The sequence below is a fragment of the Periplaneta americana genome, chromosome 17 (assembly GCF_040183065.1).
Source record: "Periplaneta americana isolate PAMFEO1 chromosome 17, P.americana_PAMFEO1_priV1, whole genome shotgun sequence".
Classification (NCBI taxonomy): Eukaryota; Metazoa; Arthropoda; class Insecta; order Blattodea; family Blattidae; genus Periplaneta; species Periplaneta americana.
In genome coordinates this window covers 123,937,693-123,963,074 of record NC_091133.1, presented here as the reverse complement: position 1 = coordinate 123,963,074, position 25,382 = coordinate 123,937,693, and the positions used below count along the sequence as shown (strand labels likewise).

Genomic DNA, 25,382 nt, shown 5'->3' with positions numbered 1-25,382 from the left:
GAACAACCACAGTTCTTTAATATACTGGATGTGACATAGTTATCGAAGTAGTGTGCAGGAGAAAATTACATACCTAATTAAGACGTTTCTTGGGCTGTCCCTCATGGTAGACACAAAAGGACATTTCACTAGTTTTCATGCTGTGCACAGAGAAAACTGAGACGGTGAGCTGGCGATAGTAGTACATATCCTGAACTGGTGTTAGGCAAGCTACATTTTTCATGTAGTCAAATGTGACAGCAAGAAAATCCTCTCTCTCTAGATACTTAACTTGGCTCCATTTTGCAATACTTTTCACTTCAGCTACAAGTTCAGCACAATTACTGAACATATTGCTTTTCATTTTCATGCTCTGTTTTTCAAACGTAGTAAATTTTCTCAACTGAAGAATTACCAATGACAACAGACAAAAAACATTTTGTCAGCTGATTGTATAATTAAAATTACATATTATGTAAGTTTCTTCAGTACTTGACAGACAAAACAACTTAAGACCAGGACTAAATTCGTTTTACCCCTTAACCAAACATTCTGCTGCTAAGGAAAACCATACAAAAGTCGTGGATTAAAGTCATTCTGTTACTAAACGATGAGCCTTGCACATGGTAACATAATCATGCTCTCAACTCAAAACTCCCAAAATGTGGACTTAAGTCGTTTTGCAAATTTATCATTCAATTGGACAAATGTCGGAAGAAGCACAAGAAGCAAGGTATAAACACCTTAAGCAATTTCGTGAACTGTATGCCAGAAAGATTTCAAGAGAGGCCACTAATCGGGATATATTCAATCGACTCCTTGCCACCTCTGATCCTTTTATAACATCCTTCCGCCAAGAGAACCGAACAAAATACAAGAAAAGGACACTACATGTGGAAGTCATAAATCTATTGAGTTCTGAAACAAATAAGGGACGGCTCAGGCCTACTGCAAGTGCAGTCACAACTTTCGGAAGAGAGGACAGTACCAATACTAGTAACAGTGATCAATGAACATTCGTTACCCTACTAAAGTGCTAAAGTGTTTCTGATTCTGTATTGTGTACGTGCTCACTTAGAATTTATTATTTATTAAGTGCCTCCGTAATAAATATAATAAACAGTGTAGTTACTTTAACGTGTAACAACATTAAAAAGTTACTATTAAACAGTCATGGACATAATCGTAAAATGTTTGTAATAACTTAATGCACAGATTAATTCAATCAATACTAATATATATATATATATATATATATATATATATATAATACTTTATATAAAGTATTAAATTAAGCGCCTTTATCATGGACAAAAAAAAACTGGGTCTACCACTTCACTGTTCAAGTATATCCAGCGGAACGCGAGCCATCAGTTGAGAAACATTGCCCTATGATAAGCCAGTAGAGCTGATATATTGTTAATATGATATTATCTTTCAGTTGGGACCAAAAATTGGTAAAAAAAAGTGTTGAAGTGGCTTTTAGTATTTTTGGCCAGCTTTTATGCCTCTAGGAAAGACTGTGCATTGATCTGAAAGAGCATTTCAGAATGTTAATAATGGAATCATTACTTCCGTAATAGTATTGATGTAGAATTTTATTTGTAACGACTTGCTAAAACAGGTGTAGCTCAAAAGCTGTATTTTGGACTTGGTTCCATATTGCATAAGTGCATCCAATTGTCGTGGTTATGAACCAGAACTCTGCTCCTTTCTAAGTGATTTATTTGAAACTTGTTTTTTTGAGTTGTCGCACTTTTGAACTAGATGATCGATATATCAAACGCTTACAAGCAGTAATAATTTAAACCGTGCGTTTTTTTAAAGCAACACGTAAAGCGCTGCAGCAAGACCGTTCTTTTATTACATTTGCTTCACTGTCGCTGCAGCAGCGCTGAAGCAAGCATGCAGCAAATCAAAACTTCGCTTTACGAGTTTGCTGCATGATCCATCATGGCGGAATGCGTGTTTCGGTCTTTTGCAATGTTTATTATTGTTAAAATCATCTAGTAATAATAATTCTATGTCATTATCATGGAAGTCGAAACTATTTAACATGTTCGGTTCTTTTAAGGTTAAATTTATTACTGCAATAATAGAAGCCAATATTAATTGTCCACCATTTTGCAGTCAGTTGACCTACTTACGTTTTTTTTCGACCCTCATTTTGCTGCAGCAAAGGCATGAAGCACTTTAAAAAAAAAACCGCACGGACAGTGCGTTAACATATGAAATTAATAAAAAAGTAATACAGTATAATCTAAAACTGAATATAAATAAAGCAAAAACAAGGTACACTTCGTAAATGTAACACTACCACCATTCTTACCTTATTCATGGTTTCAGTATCACTGTCATCCTCTACTGCAGCATCACTTTCATCATTCTCTACTGCACAATCACTTCGATCGTCGTCATATTGTATATTACGACAGGTAAAGATAAAGGCAGCCCCTTCACATGCCCTGAAGGAACATGGGAGGGGGGGAGGGTGGAGGTAGAGCCCAATGCTTTCTTGACCTCTGCACTAGAATGAATTACCACAGGTAACAATTATTGAAAAAGTAATGCGTACATTATGCGATAATCCCCCCCCCCCACATATTAGTAAAAAATGGAGTGCATATCTTATGCGATGACATCTATTACGCGAGTAAATACAGTATTACACCATGAAATAATATAGTAAAGTTTCGTAATAAAATTCTTACACATGACTAAGTATAGCTACCCAAATAATTTTGCTTTCAGTACATTCCTGAAGTTTAACATCTTACAACTTTAGTCTAAAATATTCATCATCATCATTGGCGTTACAGCCCTTGGTGGGCCTGGGCCTCCCTTAGTAATTGTCGCCATCCGTCTCTATCTTGTGTAGCAGCCTTCCAATTCTTGCACCCCAACTTTCTGGCATCCTCTTCCACTCCATCAATCCATCGCAAGTGCGGTCGACCTAGTCTTCTCTGACCTCCCGGATTTGTTATTACAATTTTTTTGCAAGGTTCACTTGGGTCCATGCGTATTACATGTCCTGCCCACCTCAATCTGCTAGTTTTAACTGTATTGATTATATTTGGCTCTCCTAGAAGTCTATATAATTCATAGTTGCATCTCCTCCTCCAGAGACCTTCCTCAAATGTTGGGCCATAGATCCTTCGCAGAATCTTTCTTTCGAAAATCTCCAGTCTTTTTTCATCATTTTTGGAGATTGACCACGTTTCTGCCGCATATGTCAAAACTGGTCTCACTAATGTTTTGTAAAGAATAACTTTTACTTTCCTGGAAAGAGCATGCGAACTAAAGTGATATTTCAAGCCGAAATATGCTCTGTTTGCTTTCATTAATCGATTAGAGAGTCTAAAATATTGCTCTCTTAAATTTGGTCATGCTTGCTCTTTTATGATGGCCTACCTGGCAGAGTTGGTAGGTCCTGGGTTCCATCCAGGATGGTGACGGAATTTTACTGTTGCCGAAACTTTCAGAACAACTTCAAGGCTCACTCCACCTATCAAATTGAGTACCAAATTAATAGGGTGGCGATCACATCACCTCATTCTAGTGCCAAGGTTAAAAAGCATGGAGCTCTACTCAATGACATCAATGATCTTTATGGCATATTCAGGGGATACCTTCATGTTTTTTGGGACTCTGTTATACTCATAAGTAACAGGAATCACGACACATTTCCTCACATATCTAGTATCATGGTTTGTGTTGCTACTATGAATTTATCACTTTGCAAGTAAAAATACAGGTTGGTGTGTGGAGAAACTTCTGGCCTTATACAGCAGTCGAAACGTCAGCCACTAGCACCAAAACAACGCGGTATAAGCTCGGAAGTTTGCCCACACACCATGTACATCACCCAAGGAAGCCTATGCCAAAAATACAGGTTACTTATAAAAACAGAAATTTGAAACAAGATCTAATATACAGCTAGTTATTACAATATTCCCTCGACATTATGAACTGCAAACAAATGACAATAAAATAGCTGATTTCACACCTATTTATGTATTATCATAACCATCTTCGTTATCAGACAGAAATGGCATCCGTTTCCTGGCAACAATATAAGTGTTGTGTATTTTATCTAAAACTTCACTATGGGTAAGTGAAAACTCATCCATAAGAATCTTAGTAGTCGCTTCAGGAAGTAGAACCTTCATTAAATAATCATATAATTTTACAAAATTATTTTCTGTGCAAAAGTTTTTGCGAAGGAGATAAAGTAAATGATGTATTTGTTCATTTGTATAAGGAACTGTGGACAGAGAGTACTTCAGATCCATCGAATCAAAGCGACGGTTTTTGAACTGAATTTGGCGCCAACAGTACTGTTTACCATTCATAATAGCACGAAGATATTCCACATTTTCGTAAAATTTCTTCTCTAATTGCGCCAATGTCAGATGTGTGGCAGTGATATCATCTTGTACTGCACTGTTACTACTAGTAGACCTTTCTTCCATCTGACTACTTTCCACTGTTTTGCTTTCCAATGGAGATTCTGAATTTCTACTACAAAATGAAGTATTGGGCAACATAGATGGTTTTTCTTTTTTTTCCTTTGAACGTTCATTTCTTTTTAATTGTAACAGGGAAGTGTTAGATACTGCTGAGCTCTCAAATTTATGATTCTCTGATTGCAGTCTTTCACTTGCTGATGTAGTCACAGAGATACTGCCTTTTGAACTTCTCAAGTTCTTGAATATGGCAGATTCTTTAGTTTGAGCAGAAACAAAAGACTGACGGATATTAGTACTTAATTCATCTTTATTCACGTCTTTTACAGGCCGACTCCCCTTTCTCCTGCTGGAAAGTTGATTTCTTTTTTGTTTTGTTTGTCGTCTTTCTTCTGAAGATGTTACAGTCTTGTTACAATACTTATCACAATTCAAATTAACAATTTGAGACAAGCTTGACGATTTTTGCACTATTAGGCTATTGTCCGCCGAGCGTGAATTCTTCATCAAGCACTCTTTCTTTTCTGTAGTTCGAATAATATGAAAATTCGGCTCTTGCGGAGGTGTATCTGGCACACACTCGTCATCATTGTTTGACAGTTCTGATATGGATTCCTCCCGAATTTTAACACTTGTCTGTGCCGTACAACTTGGTGAAAAAGTAAAACTTTTCTTCTGAAAAAACTGTGTTATTGTTGAGCCATTTCCACACTCATTCTTACTAGACACTTTATGTTGTAACTTTCTTTTCTTTGTCTCCAATTTGAAATCTTTCGAAGAGTTATCACACTTTAATGAAATAGTCTCGGAAGTAGTACTTTTATTAACCTTTCCTTTGGAATTTAATGAGAATGAACTCGTTATTTTATCAGTTCTAGTTCCGTTATTTTTCCTCAAATTCCACTTTACACTCACAGTTTCAAAGGTGTTTTCAACTCCAGAAGCTTTCCTTTTTGTAATACTCCGGCCACTGCTACTACTTGACTCTAAATCAGTTTCATTTTTACTTTTTGTGTTAGTTTTCTTCTCTAAAGGACTCAAAAACCTATTAATCTTCTCCTGAGTGTTTCTTTGTTTGTGTTCTTTGATAATAAAAGTGCCACTAGAACTAGGTGTGTACTTTGTCTGTCCATTCTTTTTGGATTTTGGTGAATCTGAAGTTTTATTTTTAGTTATGTTATGCTTTTTTGACAGTTTTCTTATTTTTTTAGGTCTCAACTTATATGACTCTCCTGAACTAGAGGCATTACTACTTACATCTGACGGAGAACTTTTACTCTTAAAATTATGTTTATGATCAACATCCTTAAAAGAAACCACTGTACTCCCAGAATCAACAGTAGCCCAAGAAGCTTCTCCAGTGTATTTTGAATATTTCACTTCACTGATGTCCTGAGAATAACACATGTCAAAGGGATGGTTGAAATTGTCTTGGATTACAGATGCATGTTCTGGACTTCGGAAGTATTCATCTTCTAGTTTATGACTACTCATCTGGACTTCAACATTATCAAGAGTTCTCCACATTATTCCACTGTGAGATATTTTTTCTATTGGGCCACACCATGGATTCCGATAGTTTTCTGAATTTCTTCCACTTTCAACAGTACTGGAAATAATAATTTTATTATTGTAACAAAGATGCATATTATTGTACATACTTCTATAGTCCAGGTCTTCTTACTTTATACTGTAAGGGTGAAACCTAACCATTTCCCCCCCTATTACTACTTATTCTACTGGATTATTGTGATTTTATAGTTCTCAGGTTGAATTTTCTTTTGCTAACTTTCTTTCGAATTTCGGTACCAACAAATAAAACTGGCAGTTATTAACTGCTATGTTGACAACACTGTTTGCCATTGATTTCATGAATGCTTCTTCAAAGTTATTAGTGAGAGTTATATGAAATTTGAACATAATATTAATAACATGAATATTAATAAATGCAATAAAACTTCATAAATAAACAGCATACATTTTAAAGTGATATTCGGTTTTCGGAGTTCGTACTAATTTCATGTGGCCTAACAAAATAAATTTTTAGGTTAGGTCTCATGAATTGTAAAATGTTTTGTCAGACTGTTGCTGTACTTGCCGGTGAAATAAACACATTCACAGGTAGGCAAGCTTGACATAAGATACAACACATTACAGTAATTTGTAAAAAATATTAGTGAACTCATTTTAAAAACTTAAATTTATAGTGATTTAGATTAAAGGATTTTTTAAAAACAACGATAAACCAGCGCACAGGTACTTTTTATTTTGGAAGTTAAAATCATTGAATTTATAAAGGATATTTGTGTGAAGATGAAGTTGAAAATGTAAGGATTTTATAGCGATATTATTTGAAGGAAGAAAAATTGTTGAACATAGTAAATTACATTTGAAATGAGAAGTGTGTCATAATGGAGGTGACTATCTGGTGGTTTGTAGTGAAAAAAGGAAACGTAAGAATATAAAACATACGATATGCTAGGTTATGTTGTAAGTCTGAAGAAACAGCTAAAAACAGTTAACAGAGTATGAAGGGAAGCACCTGTTCGCTAGTTTAGCCAAAAACATTTTTAAGTTACACTGCATGACTGTTTGCATTGCAATTACAGTAGCGCGCAAATTAATCCGAACAGCGTAATTACTTATGCAAAAACACTCAAACGGGATAAAAAAAGGATCTAAGACATACCTCAGTAATCTATGTGGCCTCCCTTGTTCCTAATAACAGCTCTGAGACAATTTGGCATGGATTCCACTTATTTCCCACAAATATTCTTCATTTCTTCATCGCGAAATCATACACTAATGAGGGCAGAAATCATCTTCTCCTTTGTAGAACAATCCATTTTTTGCATTCTTCTTTTGCAAATTGACCACAAGTTCTCAATGGGGTTGATGTCGGGTGAGTTGCCTGGCCAGGGGAGTACCTGAATATTCTTCTTGTTGAAGAATTCTGTAGTTTTTCGAGACGTATGGCATGGTGCCAGGTCTTGTTGGAACACACCTCTGCCATCCGGAAATGATTTTTGCAGCTGGGGTACGATTCTGGTTTCCAATAAGTGAATATATTTGTCAGAATTCATCATTCCCTTGATAGGTATTAATGCTCCAGGCCCTTCATGTGTAAAACAACCCCAAAACATTACGTACTTTAGGGGGGTATTTGGGTGCTTGTTGGAGATGAGCTGCTGTTACTTTTTCGAATCCTTTCCGTACGTAAGAAACACAGTGGCCGTGGTCCTCGAAATGAGACTCATCGGAAAAAAGTACATTCTTCTAGTCATTCACTGTCCAGTGTTGATGTAATTTTGCCCACATTAAGCGTTTTTTGCACATAACAGGGGTTAGCAGTTGCTTCTTAATAGGCTTACGAGCCCTTCGTCCAGCTTCCAAAAGCCTACGCCACACTGTTGTGACGTGAATATTCGCCCCAGTGGTAGCCATTAACTCGCGGGTTAAGTCGACAGCAGTTAGTCTAGGATTTAATTTACTTTTCCTGACAATTAAACGATCATCTGCAGGTGAAGTCTTCCTTTTCCGGCCACAGTTTCCTTTTTTCTGGGGTGTGATGTATCCAGTATCCCTGTATCGTTTTATGATCGAATTAACAGTAGCCAAACCGATGTGACATTCTGCAGCAATTTGTCTCTGTGTCATAATGTTATAATTTTAGACCGTTTTCGTGGAGTTGTATCCATTTGTGAAGACAACAGAATGTACACAGGATTGCAGTATTAAGTCTTCAACACAACTTAAATGCTTATAAGTACAAAACTACAAGCAAAATGTCACATATTATAAAAAAAAAAATAATAACGACAGACCTTCAACAATGGAATTACACGTACTATAGATGTCAATTAAAGCGGTATGAGCAGCTGTGAGGCCAACAATGACAGAAAATGTAAAAATATGTCGTGTTCGGATTAATTTGCATGGCTACTGTAATTGAGTAAGGAATGGGGCAGAAAAATATAAACTGCCACAGGCGACAGGATGTCTAAATACTGCCTTTGTACTGGTACCACAGTTTTTATCATGGCCTCTCTCCCTGAATCTTCCCTGAAAGCCCTATTAACCATTCGAATAATTTCCACACGAAATGTCCAAACTGGAAGCAAAATTTGACGCAGATTCACTGATATTCGAACACTGTGAATGAAACAGTCAAATATTACACAAGATTGAGTAGCTTCATGTTCATGCAAGCTTAATAAGGTTTCCTCTGACTGGTTACAAAGTTACATCAAAGCTGGACAAATGGCTCTCTAGCCATTCAAAATGGCTGGATACTTTCCGGACACACATCATATATAATCATTTTTTAATGTTACCAACCTCCATATATCAGAATTCCGTTTTGGAGCAACACTGGCTATAATCATAACCTTGTATGGTTTTGATTCTATCCAACCATTTCCTGAAACAAAATTTACATTCATTCAGCTATAAAACTTGGTCAATGTATTTGTATATAAAAATGTACAGATCAGAAGGCGAGAACTTGCATGTGGGCTGCAAGACAGGAAAGGATGCTATCAGAAAGACAGCAGATTGTTAATGTTACACCAATTTACTTACATAATCTAGATCTCAAGTATCATTAGTGAAATATGTTACTAGTCAGCTGGCCACCCTACCCCATTATCTCCTAGCTTAGTTGCCTCATGCTGTACTGAAATTATTTGTTGCTATGGCTGCAGAAGATTCCTAATGACGCTGATATTGTTACAGAGTATTAAGTTGAAAAATGTTTCAGTAAATTACAGTAAAAGAATTGTATTCCAATGGATACCATCCCATTGTGGAATCCTGGGAAATGAGAATGCGGATGCTTTAGCAAAGAAGGGCAGCACTGCTACTTACAGACCTGTTACTAAATCTACGTATTACTCTGTGAAGAAATTGATTAAATCTACATACTTAGACTTCAACAAACAAAATTTGATAATTCAATCCCAAAGGGAAAAATGGAACTCTATGCATCAAAATCCACAGTTAATTCCCGATTTACCACGAAAATCGTCTGTAGCTGCATTTAGATTGGCAACAGGCCATGATTGTTTGGCCAAACATCTGCATAGAATTGGAATATATCAGTCCCCTAACTGCCCATTGTGCAACTCAAACCAAGAAATGGATTCGGAACACCTCAAAATCTGTGCTTCAGTGGCTGGTCATGATAATATCTTTGAAAAATACTGGAGTGCAAGAGGTCAAATGACTTTATTGTCAAACGCCTGGCATTAGAAAACAACAACAACATTTACTACATTTACATGAAGATTTGAATAAAATGTTTTCGTATTCAGTATAGGCCTACATCTGTTTACATGTTACTCTCAATACATATTCATAAATATATTCATCACACATCTACTTGTTTTCATTTCTGCAGCAGCCTCATCCCATAGTTTGTGTAAAACAAAGTGGTTGTGACATTTAGTGTCCTCCTGGTCGCAAAGTAAACTGCAATGAACAGTACTAGCTATTTTATTGGTTTTCATCTTTTAGAAGCAAGGATAAGAGTATTCCCAAGAAACTAGTTCGATTAATTAAAATGTGTCTCAGTGAAATGCACAGCAGAGTCTGTATAGGTCAGTTTCTGTCAGATGCGTTTCCAATTCAAGCAAGGAGATGCACTATCACCTTTACTTTTTAACTTTGTCAAGAAATGGATTCAGAACACCTCAAAATCTGTGCTTCAGTAGCTGGTCATGATAATATCTTTGAAAAATATTGGAGTGCAAGAGGTCAAATGACGCCTGGCATTAGAAAACAACAACAACAACTTTTTAACTTTGCTGTAGAATATGCCATTAGGAAAGTCCAGGATAACAGAGAGGATTTGGAATTGAACGGGTCACATCAGCTCCTTGTCTATGTGGATGACGTGAATATGTTAGGAGAAAATCCACAAATGATTAGGGGAAAATACGGGAATTTTACTTGAGGCAAGTGAAGAAATAGGTTTGGAAGTAAATCCCGAAAAGACAAAGTATATGATTATGTCTCGTGACCAGAATATTGTACGAAATGGAAACATAAAAATTGGAAATTTAAGCTTTGAAGAGGTGGAAAAATTCAAATACCTGGGAGCAACAGTAACAAATATAAATGATACTCTGGAGGAAATTAAACACAGAATAAATATGGGAAATGCCTGTTATTATTCGGTTGAGAAGCTTTTATCATCCAGTCTGTTGTCAAATAATCTGAAAGTTAGAATTTATAAAAGTTATATTGCCGGTTGTTCTTTATGGTTGTGAAACTTGGACTCTCACTTTGAGAGAGGAACATAGATTAAGGGTGTTTGAAAATAAGGTATTTAGGAAAATATTTGGGGCTAAGAGGGATGAAGTTACAGGAGAATGGAGAAAGTTACACAACACAGAACTGCATGCATTGTATTCTTCACCTGACATAATTAGGAACATTAAATCCAGATGTTTGAGATGGGCAGGGCATGTAGCATGTATGGGCGAATCCAGAAATGCATACAGAGTGTTAGTTGGGAGACCGGAGGGAAAAAGACCTTTGGGAAGGCCGAGACGTAGATGGGAAGATAATATTGAAATGAATTTGAGGGAGGTGGGATATGATGATAGAGACTGGATTAATCTTGCTCAGGATAGGGACCAATGGCGGGCTTATGTGAGGGCGGCAATGAACCTCCGGGTTCCTTAAAAGCCAGTAAGTAAGTAAGTTTCTGATTGAAGTGACTCTCTGCGCTTCACACCACTATGCAAGTCTAGGCCAGCAAACATGACTTTGATTTAGCTGCTTTACTCATCGCACTACTTGCTGCTTTGTTTTCGGCTTTAAATTTCTTGGCACTGAAGTCAGGGCCAATTGTCAACGACACTCCTGCTAGCTTAGTTATGAATTTAGTATTCATAACCAACAGGATGTCAACTCATTAGAGATCAGTCCATGTCATGGTGAGAAAAAATCTAGACTAAAAACTGTGGTTCCTTTATGACTATTATAATATGTTACATAACATTTGTTCATACCCGAGTCTTCAACAGCTTCTACAATGCCACTGATGCTATATGGCTGCATGACGTACTGGTACACTGCGAGATAGGGCTTGAACATCAAACTAAGGAGAACAATATAGACCATGCAGTTATGCGATTTTATTATACCTAATATATTATAGAACATAATTTATGCTCGACCATACCGAAATGTAGTAATTATACACCTGGTAGTAGCCCTTTAATACACCTCATTAAAGTACACCTATTCATTATAATTCAGTTATTCAGCCAATGAGAAATCACCATTGTACCATTATTGATTATTCTCGGATATGCAATCGAAAGACAATTAGCGAAAAGTCACAGAGGCTGGAAATCCAATACTGTCGCAGAAGGTTATGTTCTGTTACTATAATAATTATCGTTAATTGTAAATAATATTCAAATAAATTCAATTTGTCAACTCGTTTTTCAATTCTAAATAAATTTCCAGGTTATATCAAGCCTAATGTTCATGTTATTCTCTAGATTATATCAAGGTCAATGACGTTCGTGCCTTGGAAAAAATCAATACTTTCGCGTCTGCGCACATCTCACAATTGAGGTCAGTTCCGCTCCTCACTTACATAACCATAACATGAATACTCATGAATAATTTCAAGTTAGAAATATGGTCGAGCATAAAAAGTCGTATGAAACTTGCCTATAATGGTAATTAAGACGCTCGTATGAAAATTATGAAACTTGCTTGCGCTCGTTTCATAAACAAACATACTCGCGTCTTAATTACTACCATTATAGGCTCGTTGCATAATGTACTATTATTTTCAAATAGAAGCAAAAAACTCTATAACATGAAAAAGAAAAATTAATTTTACAATAAATTTAACCGGAAGCCTGTGTATATAAGGTTCAGTCTTATACCAACATATTCAAATTATTTTTAATATTTGAAACATCAATGGCATTACTCATTTCTCCACAAATGTATGACAAAGCTGGTAATAAAAAACTTTACCTAGCTGATCTCTCAAAAATCACAAAAACTACTGTCGTATTAAAAGATACTTCTTATAGACTGAACTCACGCTGTGAAATGAAGTGTTGGGTGCAATTCAAGCTTCTATAATTTAGGCTCTCTCAGAGATCTTGGATTAGGTGACTTGAAATTTACATGGTGACCACAGGAATGGTTACAAAAGTGACCAAGTTATTCACATATACACGAGTCGTGGATTTCTTTTAATGTGTATCAATATTTTGAGAAAATTCTTGCAATGCCAGCAAATCATAGCAAAAACATGTGGCATAAGTTGTGAGAATAAGCATAGATACTGTTGCGCTTGATTTTATTTATGATACAGTATTTATTAATTCGTCTAGTCCTCAGGCCTTCTCTTCCACTCAACCAGAACTAACTACAGTACTACAAACAATATAAAAATAGAATATAATAAACTAAAATAGATGCAATAAAATTTCATGATTTTACAATAAAGTAATGACAAAAAATATGTTTTAACCTAAAACTACAAGCTACACTAAGAAGTAAACGATATTATTCAGTCATTAACAATATTAAGCCTAGCAATTACATACAAATAAAATATTAATAAGAGAAAAGAGATAAAATTTATTTACATGGGTTATTTTACGACGCTGTATCAACATCTCAGGTTATTTAGCGTCTGACTTCATAAAGGAAGTAGGTTGTGATAGAATTTTAGAAATAAATGCTACAAAGTTATAAGACAGTGATTCCAAATGCGAGAAAGAAGTTAAGTGGGACAAAAAAATAATAATATATCACTGTGAATACAATGTTAGTACTTTAACAAAAAGTACTGATTTAAAAAGTAGTACAGTCTATCACTAGCAAACAATTCACTTTCACATGTTAAGTGACATAATAGCCATTCCATACCAAAATGAACCTAAGTGCAAATTTTGAAGTTCAATAAAAATGCATTTTAATTCAATATGAAATATAGGGAGAGGAGTACGTCAAGAATGTCCTTTATCAACTACCCTGTTCAACATCTACTTGGAGGATTTAGTGAAGAACTGTTTCCAGAGCAGAACTGTTAGCAGGAGAAGAGGAGATGATACTAAGGGATATGCTACTGGAGCTAAATGATAGCTGTGAGCAGTATGGAATGAAGATAAATGCAAACAAGACAAAGACTATGGTCATAGAAGAAAAGTACAGAAGATAAACTTGAGAATTCTAAATGAGGCAGTAGAGCAAGTGGACAGCTTCAAATACTTGGGGTGTACTATAAACAGTAACATGAGCTGCTGCACAGCTAATGAATATGTGGTTCGTAATGAATTAACATGGGAGGATTGCATTCTTGTTTTAGAGATGGAGTCGCTTCTATGACGGCCCGAGTGAAAGAATTCTTGGCTAAAGTACGTGAAGTAGGCCTATATCCTAACAAACGGGCGACCATTGTCTCATTCACCACGAAGCCACTGTTTTGCCATCTCCTCTGAAAATTGTGATGGACGAAGTAGTAAAAGTCGTGAACTTCATCAAATCGCAGTCCCTAAATATGCTGCTTTTTTCTGTTTTGTGTCAGGAAATGGGATCAGAGCACACTACACTCTTCTTACATAAGAACATTGAAATTAGAACTTCTCGAAGTGCCTTTGGAAACATTTTGGTTGTCAATAAGGAGTGAATACCCGGCTATCTCTGAGATGACAGTTAATATGAAGAGCCCACTGCAAGAATGATGGATGTCACTTTCTTGTCGAAAATGAACCAAGACTGTCAATGCATAGCTTGAGACATATAGAATGTACATACAGAGTTATATGGCATTAACAATGATAGTCATTGTCCAGTAATGATCGGAAAATCTCAGTTAAGCTTTGAGCGCTAAGCATTTCAAACTTTCAATTGCTTCTCCTGCAAAATGTATTCCAAATGATATCCATCATTCTTGCAGTGGACTCTTCATATGTTATTGCCATTTTCAACTACATAATATATGTGTGAACTGGGCTTTTCGATGTTAACTGAAATTAAAACATTAAGGACGGAGAGACTCAAATCCATCGATGAAGAAATTAGGCTTGCACTGTTAACGATTCTACCGCGGATTAGCCACCTGTGTGCAGCTAAGCAGGTCCAAGTATGTCATTGAAAGTATGAGTAGAGTTATTTACTTTAATATTAGTAACAGAAATGTGTATTTTATACAGTGAATTGAAGTTCATAAATTGGTAATAAATGCAAGAGTCGATTTTTTTTTACAATAATAATAGTAATAGTAAATTTGATTACATTACGTAATTAAATTAGGAGAGTCACATCATATATTTTTGAGGGGATTAACATTTTGGTGTGCCATGTTGAGCCTAGGCCTGTCTAGGGTGTGCCATGAGTAGAAAAAGGTTGTGGAACACTGACATAGACTACCTCCTTAAAAAAAATACCAAGAGAAATTAATATTATCAAATAGAACCACTTACGCCACTTCAACATCCTTCCCAGATGCCACAAGAGTTGTTCTATCTTTACTATTCATACAATATTCAGCACCTGTATGTAGAATGCTGTATACTTCTTGCCATTGTGTAGGTAGCAGCCACTTGTTTGTAGCTATTTGCTTGCCACAAACTGTCACCTTACTTTCAAGTACTCGGACTTCCACTATCACATTCTTTGAGTTAACCTGGAATATTAAAAATATAAGTGATTATGGTTTTTGTCTAAAGAATTTATATTACTACTATAAGATTGTTTATACAACGGCAGATACTTGACTTTTTGCCTTTCACCCAAGCATCCCAACTATGTGCGACGTGAAAGCTGCACTTCTTTTTGCCACCATAGGCACTGCACTCAGTGTACCATGGGATGCGAACTAGATACCACCACATGATGATGATTTAATACTGTGCATATTGGTGTATAGTCATTTATTATTATTATTATTATTATTATTATTATTATGTTGTTATCTGAGTGAAACATACAGCAGAGTCTGTACAGGCCAGTTTCTGTCTGACGCTTTTCCACTTCACTGCAAGCTAAAGCAAGGAGATGCACTATCACCTTTACTTTTTAACTTTGCTCTAGAACAGCCGCGGCGAAAATGCGACTAACGAGCACACTGTGGCTCGCAGTGCATTACTCTCGCATCCTACCTACTACCCCCACCCTCTCACTCACTGGAGTCAAACTCCGTTCTATTTGTATTTGTCTCTGACCTGCGAGTGGCGTATCGTCGCAATATCTCTCTCGAAACCATGTATCTCTATAAAAAACGAAAGTTTCAAGTAGGATGGGAGGATGCATTCCTTTGCTTACAATATGATGAAAATATTAAATGTATGATTTGTTCACAAATATTACTAGGAAAACGGTTGTATAACATAAAACGGCATTATAAGTTACTACATGTTACTGATGAAACATTGCAAGGTGAAGTGTTGTTGTTATTATTATTATTATTATTATCATTATCATCTCTGTACGTCGATTCTTTTACAGCAGATGTACGAATAATGCGGTTAGATTTTCAATTTAAACTCACAGATTTACAATGTGACGTTAAATGAAAGCTAGATGTAAGGACTTGACAGATATTGAACTTTTCAAATCTTTGGAAAAAAATAAATATTTGAAGCTTTGTTCTTTCGCTTGCTCTGTTGAAGCCATGTTCGCTGTAACTTACGTTTGTGAAAAATTATTTTCAACAATGAAAATAGTAAAAATCAAATTTAGATCACGACTGACAGACAAATACCTTCGTGATCAACTACGACTGACAGTAAGTGACATAATTCCTGATTTTGAAACTCTGTCGCAGAGACATTCTGAAGACAGTTAATTTTAGCTTGTGATAATGTGTCCTATGTTTTCTTGTTCATTTCTTTCTTCGTTACACGTCCTAAACAACTTCCCCTTCGGTTGTCCGCCTCCCTCCATAGGTGCTATGCACGTTGCAGCTTACACAGTGGCTCGGCACACCATGACCTTTTCGCCACGGCTGCTCTAGAATATGTCATTAGGAAAGCCCAGGAAAACTGAGAGGGATGTTTATGTGGATGACGTGAATATGTTAGGAGAAAATTCGCAAACTATTAAAGAAGATACAGGAACTTTACTTGAAGCAAGTAATGAGATAGGTTTGGAAATAAATCCCAAAAAAAAGTATTTATGATCATGTCTCATCAGAACATAATACGAAATGGAAAAATAAAAATTGGAAATTTATCCTTTCAAAAGGTGAAAAAATTCAAATATCTTGAAGCAACAGTAACAAATATAAATGGCACTCAGGAGGAAATTAAACACAGAATAAATATGGGAAAGTCTGTTATTATTCCATTGAGAAGCTTTTGCCATCTAGTCTGCTTTCAAAAAAACTGAAAATTGGAATTTATAAAACAGTTATATTACTGGTTGTTCTGTATGGTTGTGAAACTTGGACCATCACTTCGAGAGACGAAGAGAGGTTAAGGGCATTCGAGAATAAGGTGGTTAGGAAAATATTTACGGCTAAGAGGGACGAAGTTACAGGAGAATGGAAAAAGTTACACAACACAGAACTGCACGCATTGTATTCTTCACCTGACATAATTAGGAACGTTAAATCCAGACGTTTGAGATGGGCAGGGGTTAGAAAATATTGAGAATAGGACGCATGTTTACATGACATTTTTTTCTATTAATACACACAGACCTAAACTGGGCTCTAACCTTAGGGGAAATGCCGCTGCCCCTGTCGGAAGCGCGCCTATGTAGCATGTATGGGTGAATCCAAAAATGTATATAATGTTAGTTGGGAGACCTGAGGGGAAAAAGACCTCTGGGAAGGCTGAGACGTAGATGGGAGGATATTAAAATGGATTTGAGGAGTAGGAATATATAATGCTAGGGACTGGATTAATCTTGCTCAGGATAGATAGCGTTCTTATGTGAGGGCGTCAATGAACCTCCAGGTTCTCTAAAAGTCATTTGTAAGCTATAAAGGAAATGAATGTTCTAGGGTATGAGCGATAATGTGATGTGTTAGAAGTGTTTAGACAGTGAAACTTAATAATATGTTACGCTTTTTTAGAAATAGTCAACAAGGGTTAGATCTTGTGTATTAAATAAGTTTAAATGTATTTATGTTATTTACAAGAAAGAATTGTTTAGTTAGTTATGAGAAGGATGGGAGTGAAGTTGAATGAAAAAATTAGTATGAATAGTTATTAAGTGTAGCTGAGAATAAGAGACATAAAGGAGGGTAATTAAGTGATGAATTAGGAGGAGGAATAATTGAAAGTGAAGGGACATGAAAGACATAGTTAAGAGCAGGTATTAAGGTCACAATATGTCTGTGTTTTAATGTAAATAGTGCAAGTGAGGGACTGCTGGTCCGAATACAGAAATGTGAAGGGTCAGCAGGACCGAATGTGTTGAGAGAAATATATATCATATATCATATAGGAAAAGAAAAAGTCATTTGTAAGTTATTCAGTGCTTGACATTTGGCAGTGAAGTCATTAGCGCGCTTACTCTCCAGTATCTTCATTATGAACCCAGCAGGTAGAGATTTACAGGTTCAGAGGTGGTCTTCTGTCATTTCTTCTCCTTTGTCATATAGGGCAGTTTATTTAGATGTTCTGACAAATTATCATGTTCTGTGATGTCTCAATCTTGCTACTCAGCCATTCTTTTATAACAGACATTTCAAACTAAAAAATAAAGTTATTTACCCTGGTATAAAAATAAGGTCCCGCGCCGTGGCATCGCGGTCTAAGGCATCCTGCCTAGGAGTCCTCATGAGGGAAGAAATTTTCTCATGAAATTCCGGCCAGTGTATGGGACCACTGCTCACTCAGCATTGTGATGCACTTGGGTAGCTACGATAGGTAGCGAAATCCGGTTGCGAATGCCATCTATAATGGCTGGGGGGATCATCGTGCTAACCACACGATACCTCCATTCTGGTTGGATGATCGTCCACCTCTGCTTCGACATGTGGGCGTGAGGCCAGCAGCCGGCTGGTCGGTGTAGGCCCTTCATGGGCTGTAGTGCCATGGATTATTATATTATCATTATAAAAATAAGACAATAATGCTTAGCAAATTGTCTAAATATCTCATAGCCTAATATTTTCACCATATTTTTGTGAAGCATTAGTTTTCCACGTAAAATAAAATAAAAACATATTTTACATGGTACTTATCACATTCGTTACAGAAAATAACATTTTAAAAAATTAAAGTAGGCGTAAACAATCATGGACCTTATCAAAATAGATAGTTAATGTCATCCTTTACGTACCAGTAAAGAAATATTTAAAATATGACTGTTCAAAAAGATTAACAGAGTTTTAAGTTAAAATAAAATGAAGTGTTGAGATGGGTGATATTTTTGTCACATCTGTTCAGCACAAAAAAGTGACGATAAAATGGAAATCTTCAGAGCAATAATGATGAAAATTCACAAAGTATAAGAAAAACCGCAAGGTGACGAGGTGAGATTGGAACTTACAAAAAAAATCTGTTTACATTTTAAAAGAAACTTCTAAAACTGTGTAGGCCTACATGTCACATCCGCTATAAAAGAATGGCTGTACTGCAGTTTGAGGTGCTTGAGTGATGGCTTTTGGTAGGTTAACAATAATATTCCATTTTTTTGTCTTTGGTTTTGTTGTGCATTTTTCGTCTTTGGTTTTGATATGTATTTCTTGATTATATTTATCTTTGTATCTATTTTTAATCGTTCTTTTTATGGGCATGAAGGGTAAATTTGTTGTTCTATTTTGGGGTAGCTTAGTTCAGCGCCTTCTTTGCGAGAAATTCCATACAGTGCTGGTATGCAGTGTAATTGTATTTTTTCTGTAGTTTTTGAAGTCGTTCCCATTCTTTAATTTGGACTGACATCATTTCGAATTTATAACTTGAATTGCTGCTTTAGAACCTGAAAAAATGACAGCTTACTTTTAAATTGGTCTTCTATTATTATTATTATTATTATTATTATTATTATTATTATTATTAGTAGTAGTAGTAGTAGTAGTAGTAGTAGTAGTAGTAGTAGTAGTAGTAGTAGTAGTAATCTGCTGTCAAAAAATCTGAAAGTTAGAATTTATAAAACAGTTATATTGCTGGTTGTTCTGTATGGCTGTGAAACTTGGACTCTCACTTTGAGAGAGGAACAGAGATTGAGGGTTTTTGAGAATAAGGTTCTTAGGAAAAGATTTGGGGCTAAGAGGGATGAAGTTACAGGAGAATGGAGAAAGTTACACAACGCAGAACTGCACGCATTGTATTCTTCACCTGACATAATTAGGAACATTAAATCCAGACGTTTGAGATGGGCAGGGCATGTGGCAAGTATGGGCGAATCCAGAAATGCATATAGAGTATTATTTGGGAGGCCAGAGGGGAAAAGACCTTTGGGGAGGCCGAGACGTAGATAGGAAGATAATATTAAAATGGATTTGAGGGAGGTGGGATATGATGGTAGGGACTGGATTAATCTTGCTCAGGATAGGGACCAATGGCGGGCTTATGTGAGGGCGGCAATGAACCTCCGGGTTCCTTAAAAGCCAGTAAGTAATAGTTGTAATGGACTAACATATCGTATCAGGGAAGCTGACTAACAAATGATGAGTAGGCCTAATTAGCAAGGGACCACCCGTCTTTTACGAGGTGTGTCACAAAGTTAGTGGGTTACTTGCCAGGATATCTTTTAAGTGATGCGAGGCCGAAGATCTTAAATCACTGAAACCTTTTCACATATTCCTCGGCCTCACGTCACTTTGATATTCTCTCTACTAACCCACTAACCTTGTCAAATACCCTGTAAAAGACCGGCGGCCCCTTGCTAATATCAAAATATTTTAGAATAATACTCGCGAATTGTCTTTTATTCCAAATTAATAGTGTCATTTGGATAACTTTCAGAACACGGATTTCTTCCTTTCCTTCTTACTTCAAAATTCAAACCTTGTGCACACAAAAATAAATTATTGGCACTGAAAAGTGCCTTATCGTAATCATGATGATGCGAATTTGACAAACGCAGACAAATCTGCTATCTTTAGTATTGTAAGATATAATTGTCAGTAAGGACTCTGTATACTGAAATTATCCCTATCATTTTAGATCCAAGGAAAATACTCGTCTCTTGGCAATACTGACACTGAAATGAATCGTGCATAATCGGCGTTAGTCTAATAATAGAGCCTACCTGTCGAATATAATTTTCTTTAAATCTACAAAGCGTCAGTTTAGTTTCTTAAATTAGTTTGATGCACTGTATGCATAATACCATTTCCTAAAAATAAGGCCAACGTCACGTAAAATGTGCCACGTGTCCCGACAAGATTCCATATGGTGTTGTCATAACTGTAACTCACTCAAAGGAAATTTGTCTGTGTAATAAGGAGAAATTTTAATCATAGTTTAAGTACCATTACCATGTTTTACACAATTAAATTATTCTATGATATTTAACACCGATCGTGACTATTCATAAGATTACCGATAGGCTATGCTAACAGGAGTATATAACCTATAATACTGTACGAATAATCTATAAACTCACTTGAATATATTCCAAATAGCGACCAGAAGCGGACATGGCTAAATAAATGTATTTCAAGTAAGATGTGATTTTCTTTCTTTACGATTCCAAACTATTCGTCAAATTACAAAGAAAGTGATCATCTTCCTTTAGAATACAGAATGGTAGCTGCTTTCGTAATCTCATTTGTGTAAGCTGAATATCACACATTCAGACTGTAAGATGGGGAATCTGTGAGATGATTAACATTCACAAAAACCGCTAAATAAGCAAGTTTAATTATCGCTAATTGTGAAAGCTTTCACCCAACTCTCGTTCACACTATTTACCCGCCAACAACATTGAAAAATGGTATCGATCACACCACACAACCAGTGAGCTCACCATAGACAAATGACAGCTGCACACAGTCAGCGTTGCCAATAGAATGGAAATTCCGTCAAAAGTGACGAATTTCAATGTACCGGATGGGAAAAGATTGGTTTTGACCAAAGACGTTATAATGGTTTTGACTGGTGACGGAGTTCCTGGAGGAAATTACGATTTACATCGTCTTTGACTTTTTTAGCTGCTGTCACTTTTAATTGTTTAATTTTTGGGGGAGCGTATGCCCACAAAGTAGTACAGTACTAGAGGGAGATGATGTGGATGAATTATTATTATTGTAATCAATACTGGTAAGGAAGTTGCGTTAATAATTGCTTGTATTTATATATTAGATATATCGAGTGGATCTTTTTTTTTTATTTTGACAGATCCTGACGGATTTCCAGGAGATAGGGGATACAATTTATGTGTTGGCAACACTGCTCACAGTGCTCACAACACCGTCCCATTGTTACCGCGTTGCCAAGTTCTCTGCATCTATGTTCTCTGTGTGGATGGAAATCCCTTGGTCAAATAAAAATCCCTCCATCTTCAAAATATTCTCTCTAGACATATCCAACTAAAAATTCAAAAGATAACTTTTACGGTTTCATTGAGCAACTCTAATACATCCTCAACGACAGGGTAGTCATAGTAGCTTTCTTAAAGTTACGCACGTCAATTTTAAATATAGTACAAGTGTAATTCTTTTTACGAGAGCATGTAATGTTCTTCTTCTTCTTACTTTTTAACATGTCACAATTAAAAAAAAATACATTCCACTGAGGCATTTGCATTGGAATGAGGACTATGTTTACCTTAGTTCTTAATGAAATTAAACACGCTTATATTATCATTTGGTTGAACAATTGGTGTCTTACTTCATTGACTTCAATTTCAATGATTGAAAGTCGTCACATGACTTCATGATTCTTCTGCTAACGTGTCTGCGATTGGTTGAATAAAATGACATCCTATTGGATATAACCAGTTTGTTTTGCTGCGTGTCACCTCGTCTGCTTGTTAAGGCCCCTGAAATACAGAAATGTCTTTAGACAGCATGAGGGGCAGTTATGGACGGTGTCCACCATTCTTGGTTGCGGGATTGTTGGTTGTTTGTATAATTTTGACTTTTAATTGGTGGTCTTTATCTTCTCAAAATTATGACTTAATTAAGCAATTGGAGGAACTGGGCGAACAGTTAAAAATAAGGTAAGGAATTATAATAATACATGAATTATTGTTATGTATCACCATTCATAGTGGCATTCAAATAGGTGTTAATTATTTTGCAGTTCAGAAGAACAGGATTTATGTGTGCATCAGCGACTTTCTGTGGAAGGGCGGGTAAAAACTTTGGAGGAGGAAATGGCTCAATTGAGAGTCAGACTCGAACAGCAGAGAGCAGAGAACGATGACATGAAGAAGGTCCTGGAGACAAGAGATGATGAATTGAAGGAGTTTAAAAAGGAACATGATAAAGAGCATAAATCGGCAACACTTTGTAATACAGAATTGGTAAGTCCTTCTTGCTGACATTGAATATAAATTGTAAATAAGGGCGGGGCATGGTTGAATTGAAGAATGTCATTTAGAGTATTTTGTCTTCACAGTGCTCATGACATTATTAGTGTAATTTTTCTGATAGATTCGTAAAACAAAGATGTTTCTGCATGGAATATAACATCGTGTAGTTTACTATACTCTTCCCCGATGTTTAATGGAGAATTTTGTATCCTATAATGCCAAGAAATGTCTACTTTACAACTTGAAGAAGCTTTAGAGAGATATGAGTAATGCCGCGTTATAAGTGACACTGACAGAGATGTAACATTGAGTACAGAATAGAAGTCATGTCGCGCCCATTTATTTACACAGACAAATATCTAATCTAACTTATCATGCTTCCCAATAGAGGAACGTAATGTACCTGTCACCTGCCTGTCATAATATATTGGTTGTTTAGTCAATTGTCCGAAGACTGTATAAATCTCACAAGTGATACCAACAGGGTAACACTTATGAGGCAACTAGGCCAGGAGATAATGGGATAAGATGGCCAGTTCCTTTCCCCCTAATATACTAGTATAAGTACGTAATACACCGACGAGTGTCATGGGGACTAGTACAGTTGTTGTTTTATATATTGTATAATAGTAATACATAGACTGCAAGCGTCACGTTTTCAATTTCAAAGACAGAGTTAATCATTGTTTGGCTGTGGATGGGGACATTTTGAGCACCTTTTATGAATTGAAATCATCACGTGATATAACACAACAATGCTAATCTTGGTTTTAATGGGTTTTCTTCCTTTAAAATCCATGTGTTGCATTACTATTGCAGTTAAATTTCAATGGTGCACATCCTACAATGTGTCTTCTTTAAATTATAAATTTAGGTATAATTAGTAATCATTTGTACCCAAGAAACTTTTATTGTAAATGATTTCCTATGTTTTCTTATCATTTATCTTAATGTTTTTTTTTTCTTTCAAATTGTCACATAATTGTTTTTAATGATTATTCTTTATGAATTGATTAGTAGGCCGATCAAACCCTTATTTAGGGCGGCTTTTGTTAATACAAATTTATTATTAATATTGTTATTCACTTTTTAATTAGCTTTATTCACTTGTTTCTATTAGCTTTTGTCTTACTTACTTACAAATGGCTTTTAAGGAACCCGAAGGTTCATTGCCGCCCTCACATAAGCCCGCCATCGGTCCCTATCCTGTGCAGGATTAATCCAGTCTCCCCACCTCCCTCAAATCCATTTTAATATCCTCCCATCTACGTCTCGGCCTCCCTAAAGGTCTTTTTCCCTCCGGTCTCCCAACTAACACTCTATATGCATTTCTGGATTCGCCCATACATGCTACATGCCCTGCCCATCTCAAACGTCTGGATTTTAAGTTCCTAATTATGTCAGGTGAAGAATACAATACGTGCAGTTCTGTGTTGTGTAACTTTCTCCATTCTCCTGTAACTTCATCCCGCTTAGCCCCAAATATTTTCCTAAGCACCTTATTCTCAAACACCGTGAACCTATGTTCCTCTCTCAGAGTGAGAGTCCAAGTTTCACAACCACACAGAAGAACCGGTAATATAACTGTTTTATAAATTCTAACTTTCAGATTTTTGGACAGCAGACTGGATGATAAGAGCTTCTCAACCGAATAATAACACGCATTTCCCATATTTATTCTGCGTTTAATTTCCTCCCGAGTGTCATTTATATTTGTTACTGTTGCTCCAAGATATTTGAATTTTTCCACCTCTTCGAAGGATAAATCTCCAATTTTTATATTTCCATTTCGTACAATATTCTGGTCACGACACATAATCATATACTTTGTATTTTCGGGATTTACTTCCAAACCGATCGCTTTACTTGCTTTAAGTAAAATTTCCGTGTTTTCCCTAATCGTTTGTGTATTTTCTCCTAACATATTCACGTCATCCGCATAGACAAGAAGCTGATGTAACCCGTTCAATTCCAAACCCTGCCTGTTATCCTGAACTTTCCTAATGGCATATTCTAAAGCGAAGTTAAAAAGTAAAGGTGATAGTGCATCTCCCTGCTTTAGACCGCAGTGAATTGGAAAAGCATCAGATATAAACTGACCTGTACGGACTCTGCTGTATGTTTCACTGAGACACATTTTAATTAATCGAACTAGTTTCTTGGGAATACCAAATTCAATAAGAATATATTATAATACTTCGCTCTTAACCGAGTCATATGCCTTTTTGAAATCTATGAATAACTGATGTACTGTACCCTTATACTCCCATTTTTTCTCCAGTATCTGTCGAATACAAAATATCTGGTCAATAGTCGATCTATTACGCCGAAAACCGCACTGATGATCCCCAATAATTTCATCTACGTATGGAGTTAATCTTCTCAAAAGAATATTGGACAAAATTTTGTACGACGTCAACAAAAGTGATATTCCTCGAAAGTTACCACAGTTGGTTTTGTCCCCCTTTTTAGGTCCTCCAGCTTGGGGGTTGGGCGAAGGGCTAACAACCCATCACC

At 36.1% G+C, this 25,382-nt stretch overlaps 2 protein-coding genes across 5 annotated transcripts in view; one reads left to right on the top strand and one right to left on the bottom strand.

The window, feature by feature from the left end:
* Window positions 1-1,283: 1,283 nt before the first annotated feature.
* Window positions 1,284-21,348, bottom strand: LOC138693243 (serine-rich adhesin for platelets-like). Of its 3 annotated transcripts, none has more exons than XM_069817061.1 (5): window positions 20,994-21,348; window positions 14,912-15,114; window positions 11,462-11,550; window positions 8,784-8,865; window positions 1,284-2,506 (listed from the first exon to the last, which is right to left on the bottom strand). In XM_069817061.1, the coding sequence occupies exons 1-5, from the start codon at window positions 21,027-21,029 to the stop codon at window positions 2,368-2,370; spliced, it is 549 nt and encodes a 182-aa protein (XP_069673162.1). In that variant the 5' UTR covers window positions 21,030-21,348; the 3' UTR covers window positions 1,284-2,367. The 3 variants fall into 3 exon arrangements, with proteins under 3 accessions (XP_069673162.1, XP_069673163.1, XP_069673161.1); XM_069817062.1 differs by lacking the exon at window positions 1,284-2,506 and adding an exon at window positions 2,533-3,484; XM_069817060.1 differs by lacking the exon at window positions 1,284-2,506 and adding an exon at window positions 2,540-6,054.
* A 735-nt stretch (window positions 21,349-22,083) lies between these two features.
* The window catches only part of LOC138693373 (protein GOLM2-like), a 37,719-nt gene continuing 34,420 nt past the window's right edge, over window positions 22,084-25,382 (top strand). The window contains exons 1-2 of one of the 2 annotated variants that reach the window (XM_069817293.1): window positions 22,084-22,550; window positions 22,634-22,856. In XM_069817293.1, the coding sequence (XP_069673394.1) occupies window positions 22,384-22,550; window positions 22,634-22,856 (390 nt within the window). In that variant the 5' untranslated portion in view covers window positions 22,084-22,383. The remainder of the gene's footprint in view (window positions 22,551-22,633; window positions 22,857-25,382) is intronic. The other variant, XM_069817294.1, reaches the window with a different exon arrangement.

What these genes read in the sequence shown, in the direction of transcription:
- LOC138693243 (XM_069817060.1), bottom strand. Translation starts at nt 21,029, where the DNA reads ATGTCCGCTTCTGGTCGCTATTTGGAATATATTCAA. An exon ending in GCTATTTGGAATATATTCAA is followed by an intron (nt 15,115 to 20,993) that starts GTGAGTTTATAG and finishes TTAATATTCCAG; the next exon opens with GTTAACTCAAAGAATGTGAT. An exon ending in CGGAATTCTGATATATGGAG is followed by an intron (nt 6,055 to 8,783) that starts GTTGGTAACATT and finishes TATTATTTCCAG; the next exon opens with TACTGTTGAAAGTGGAAGAA.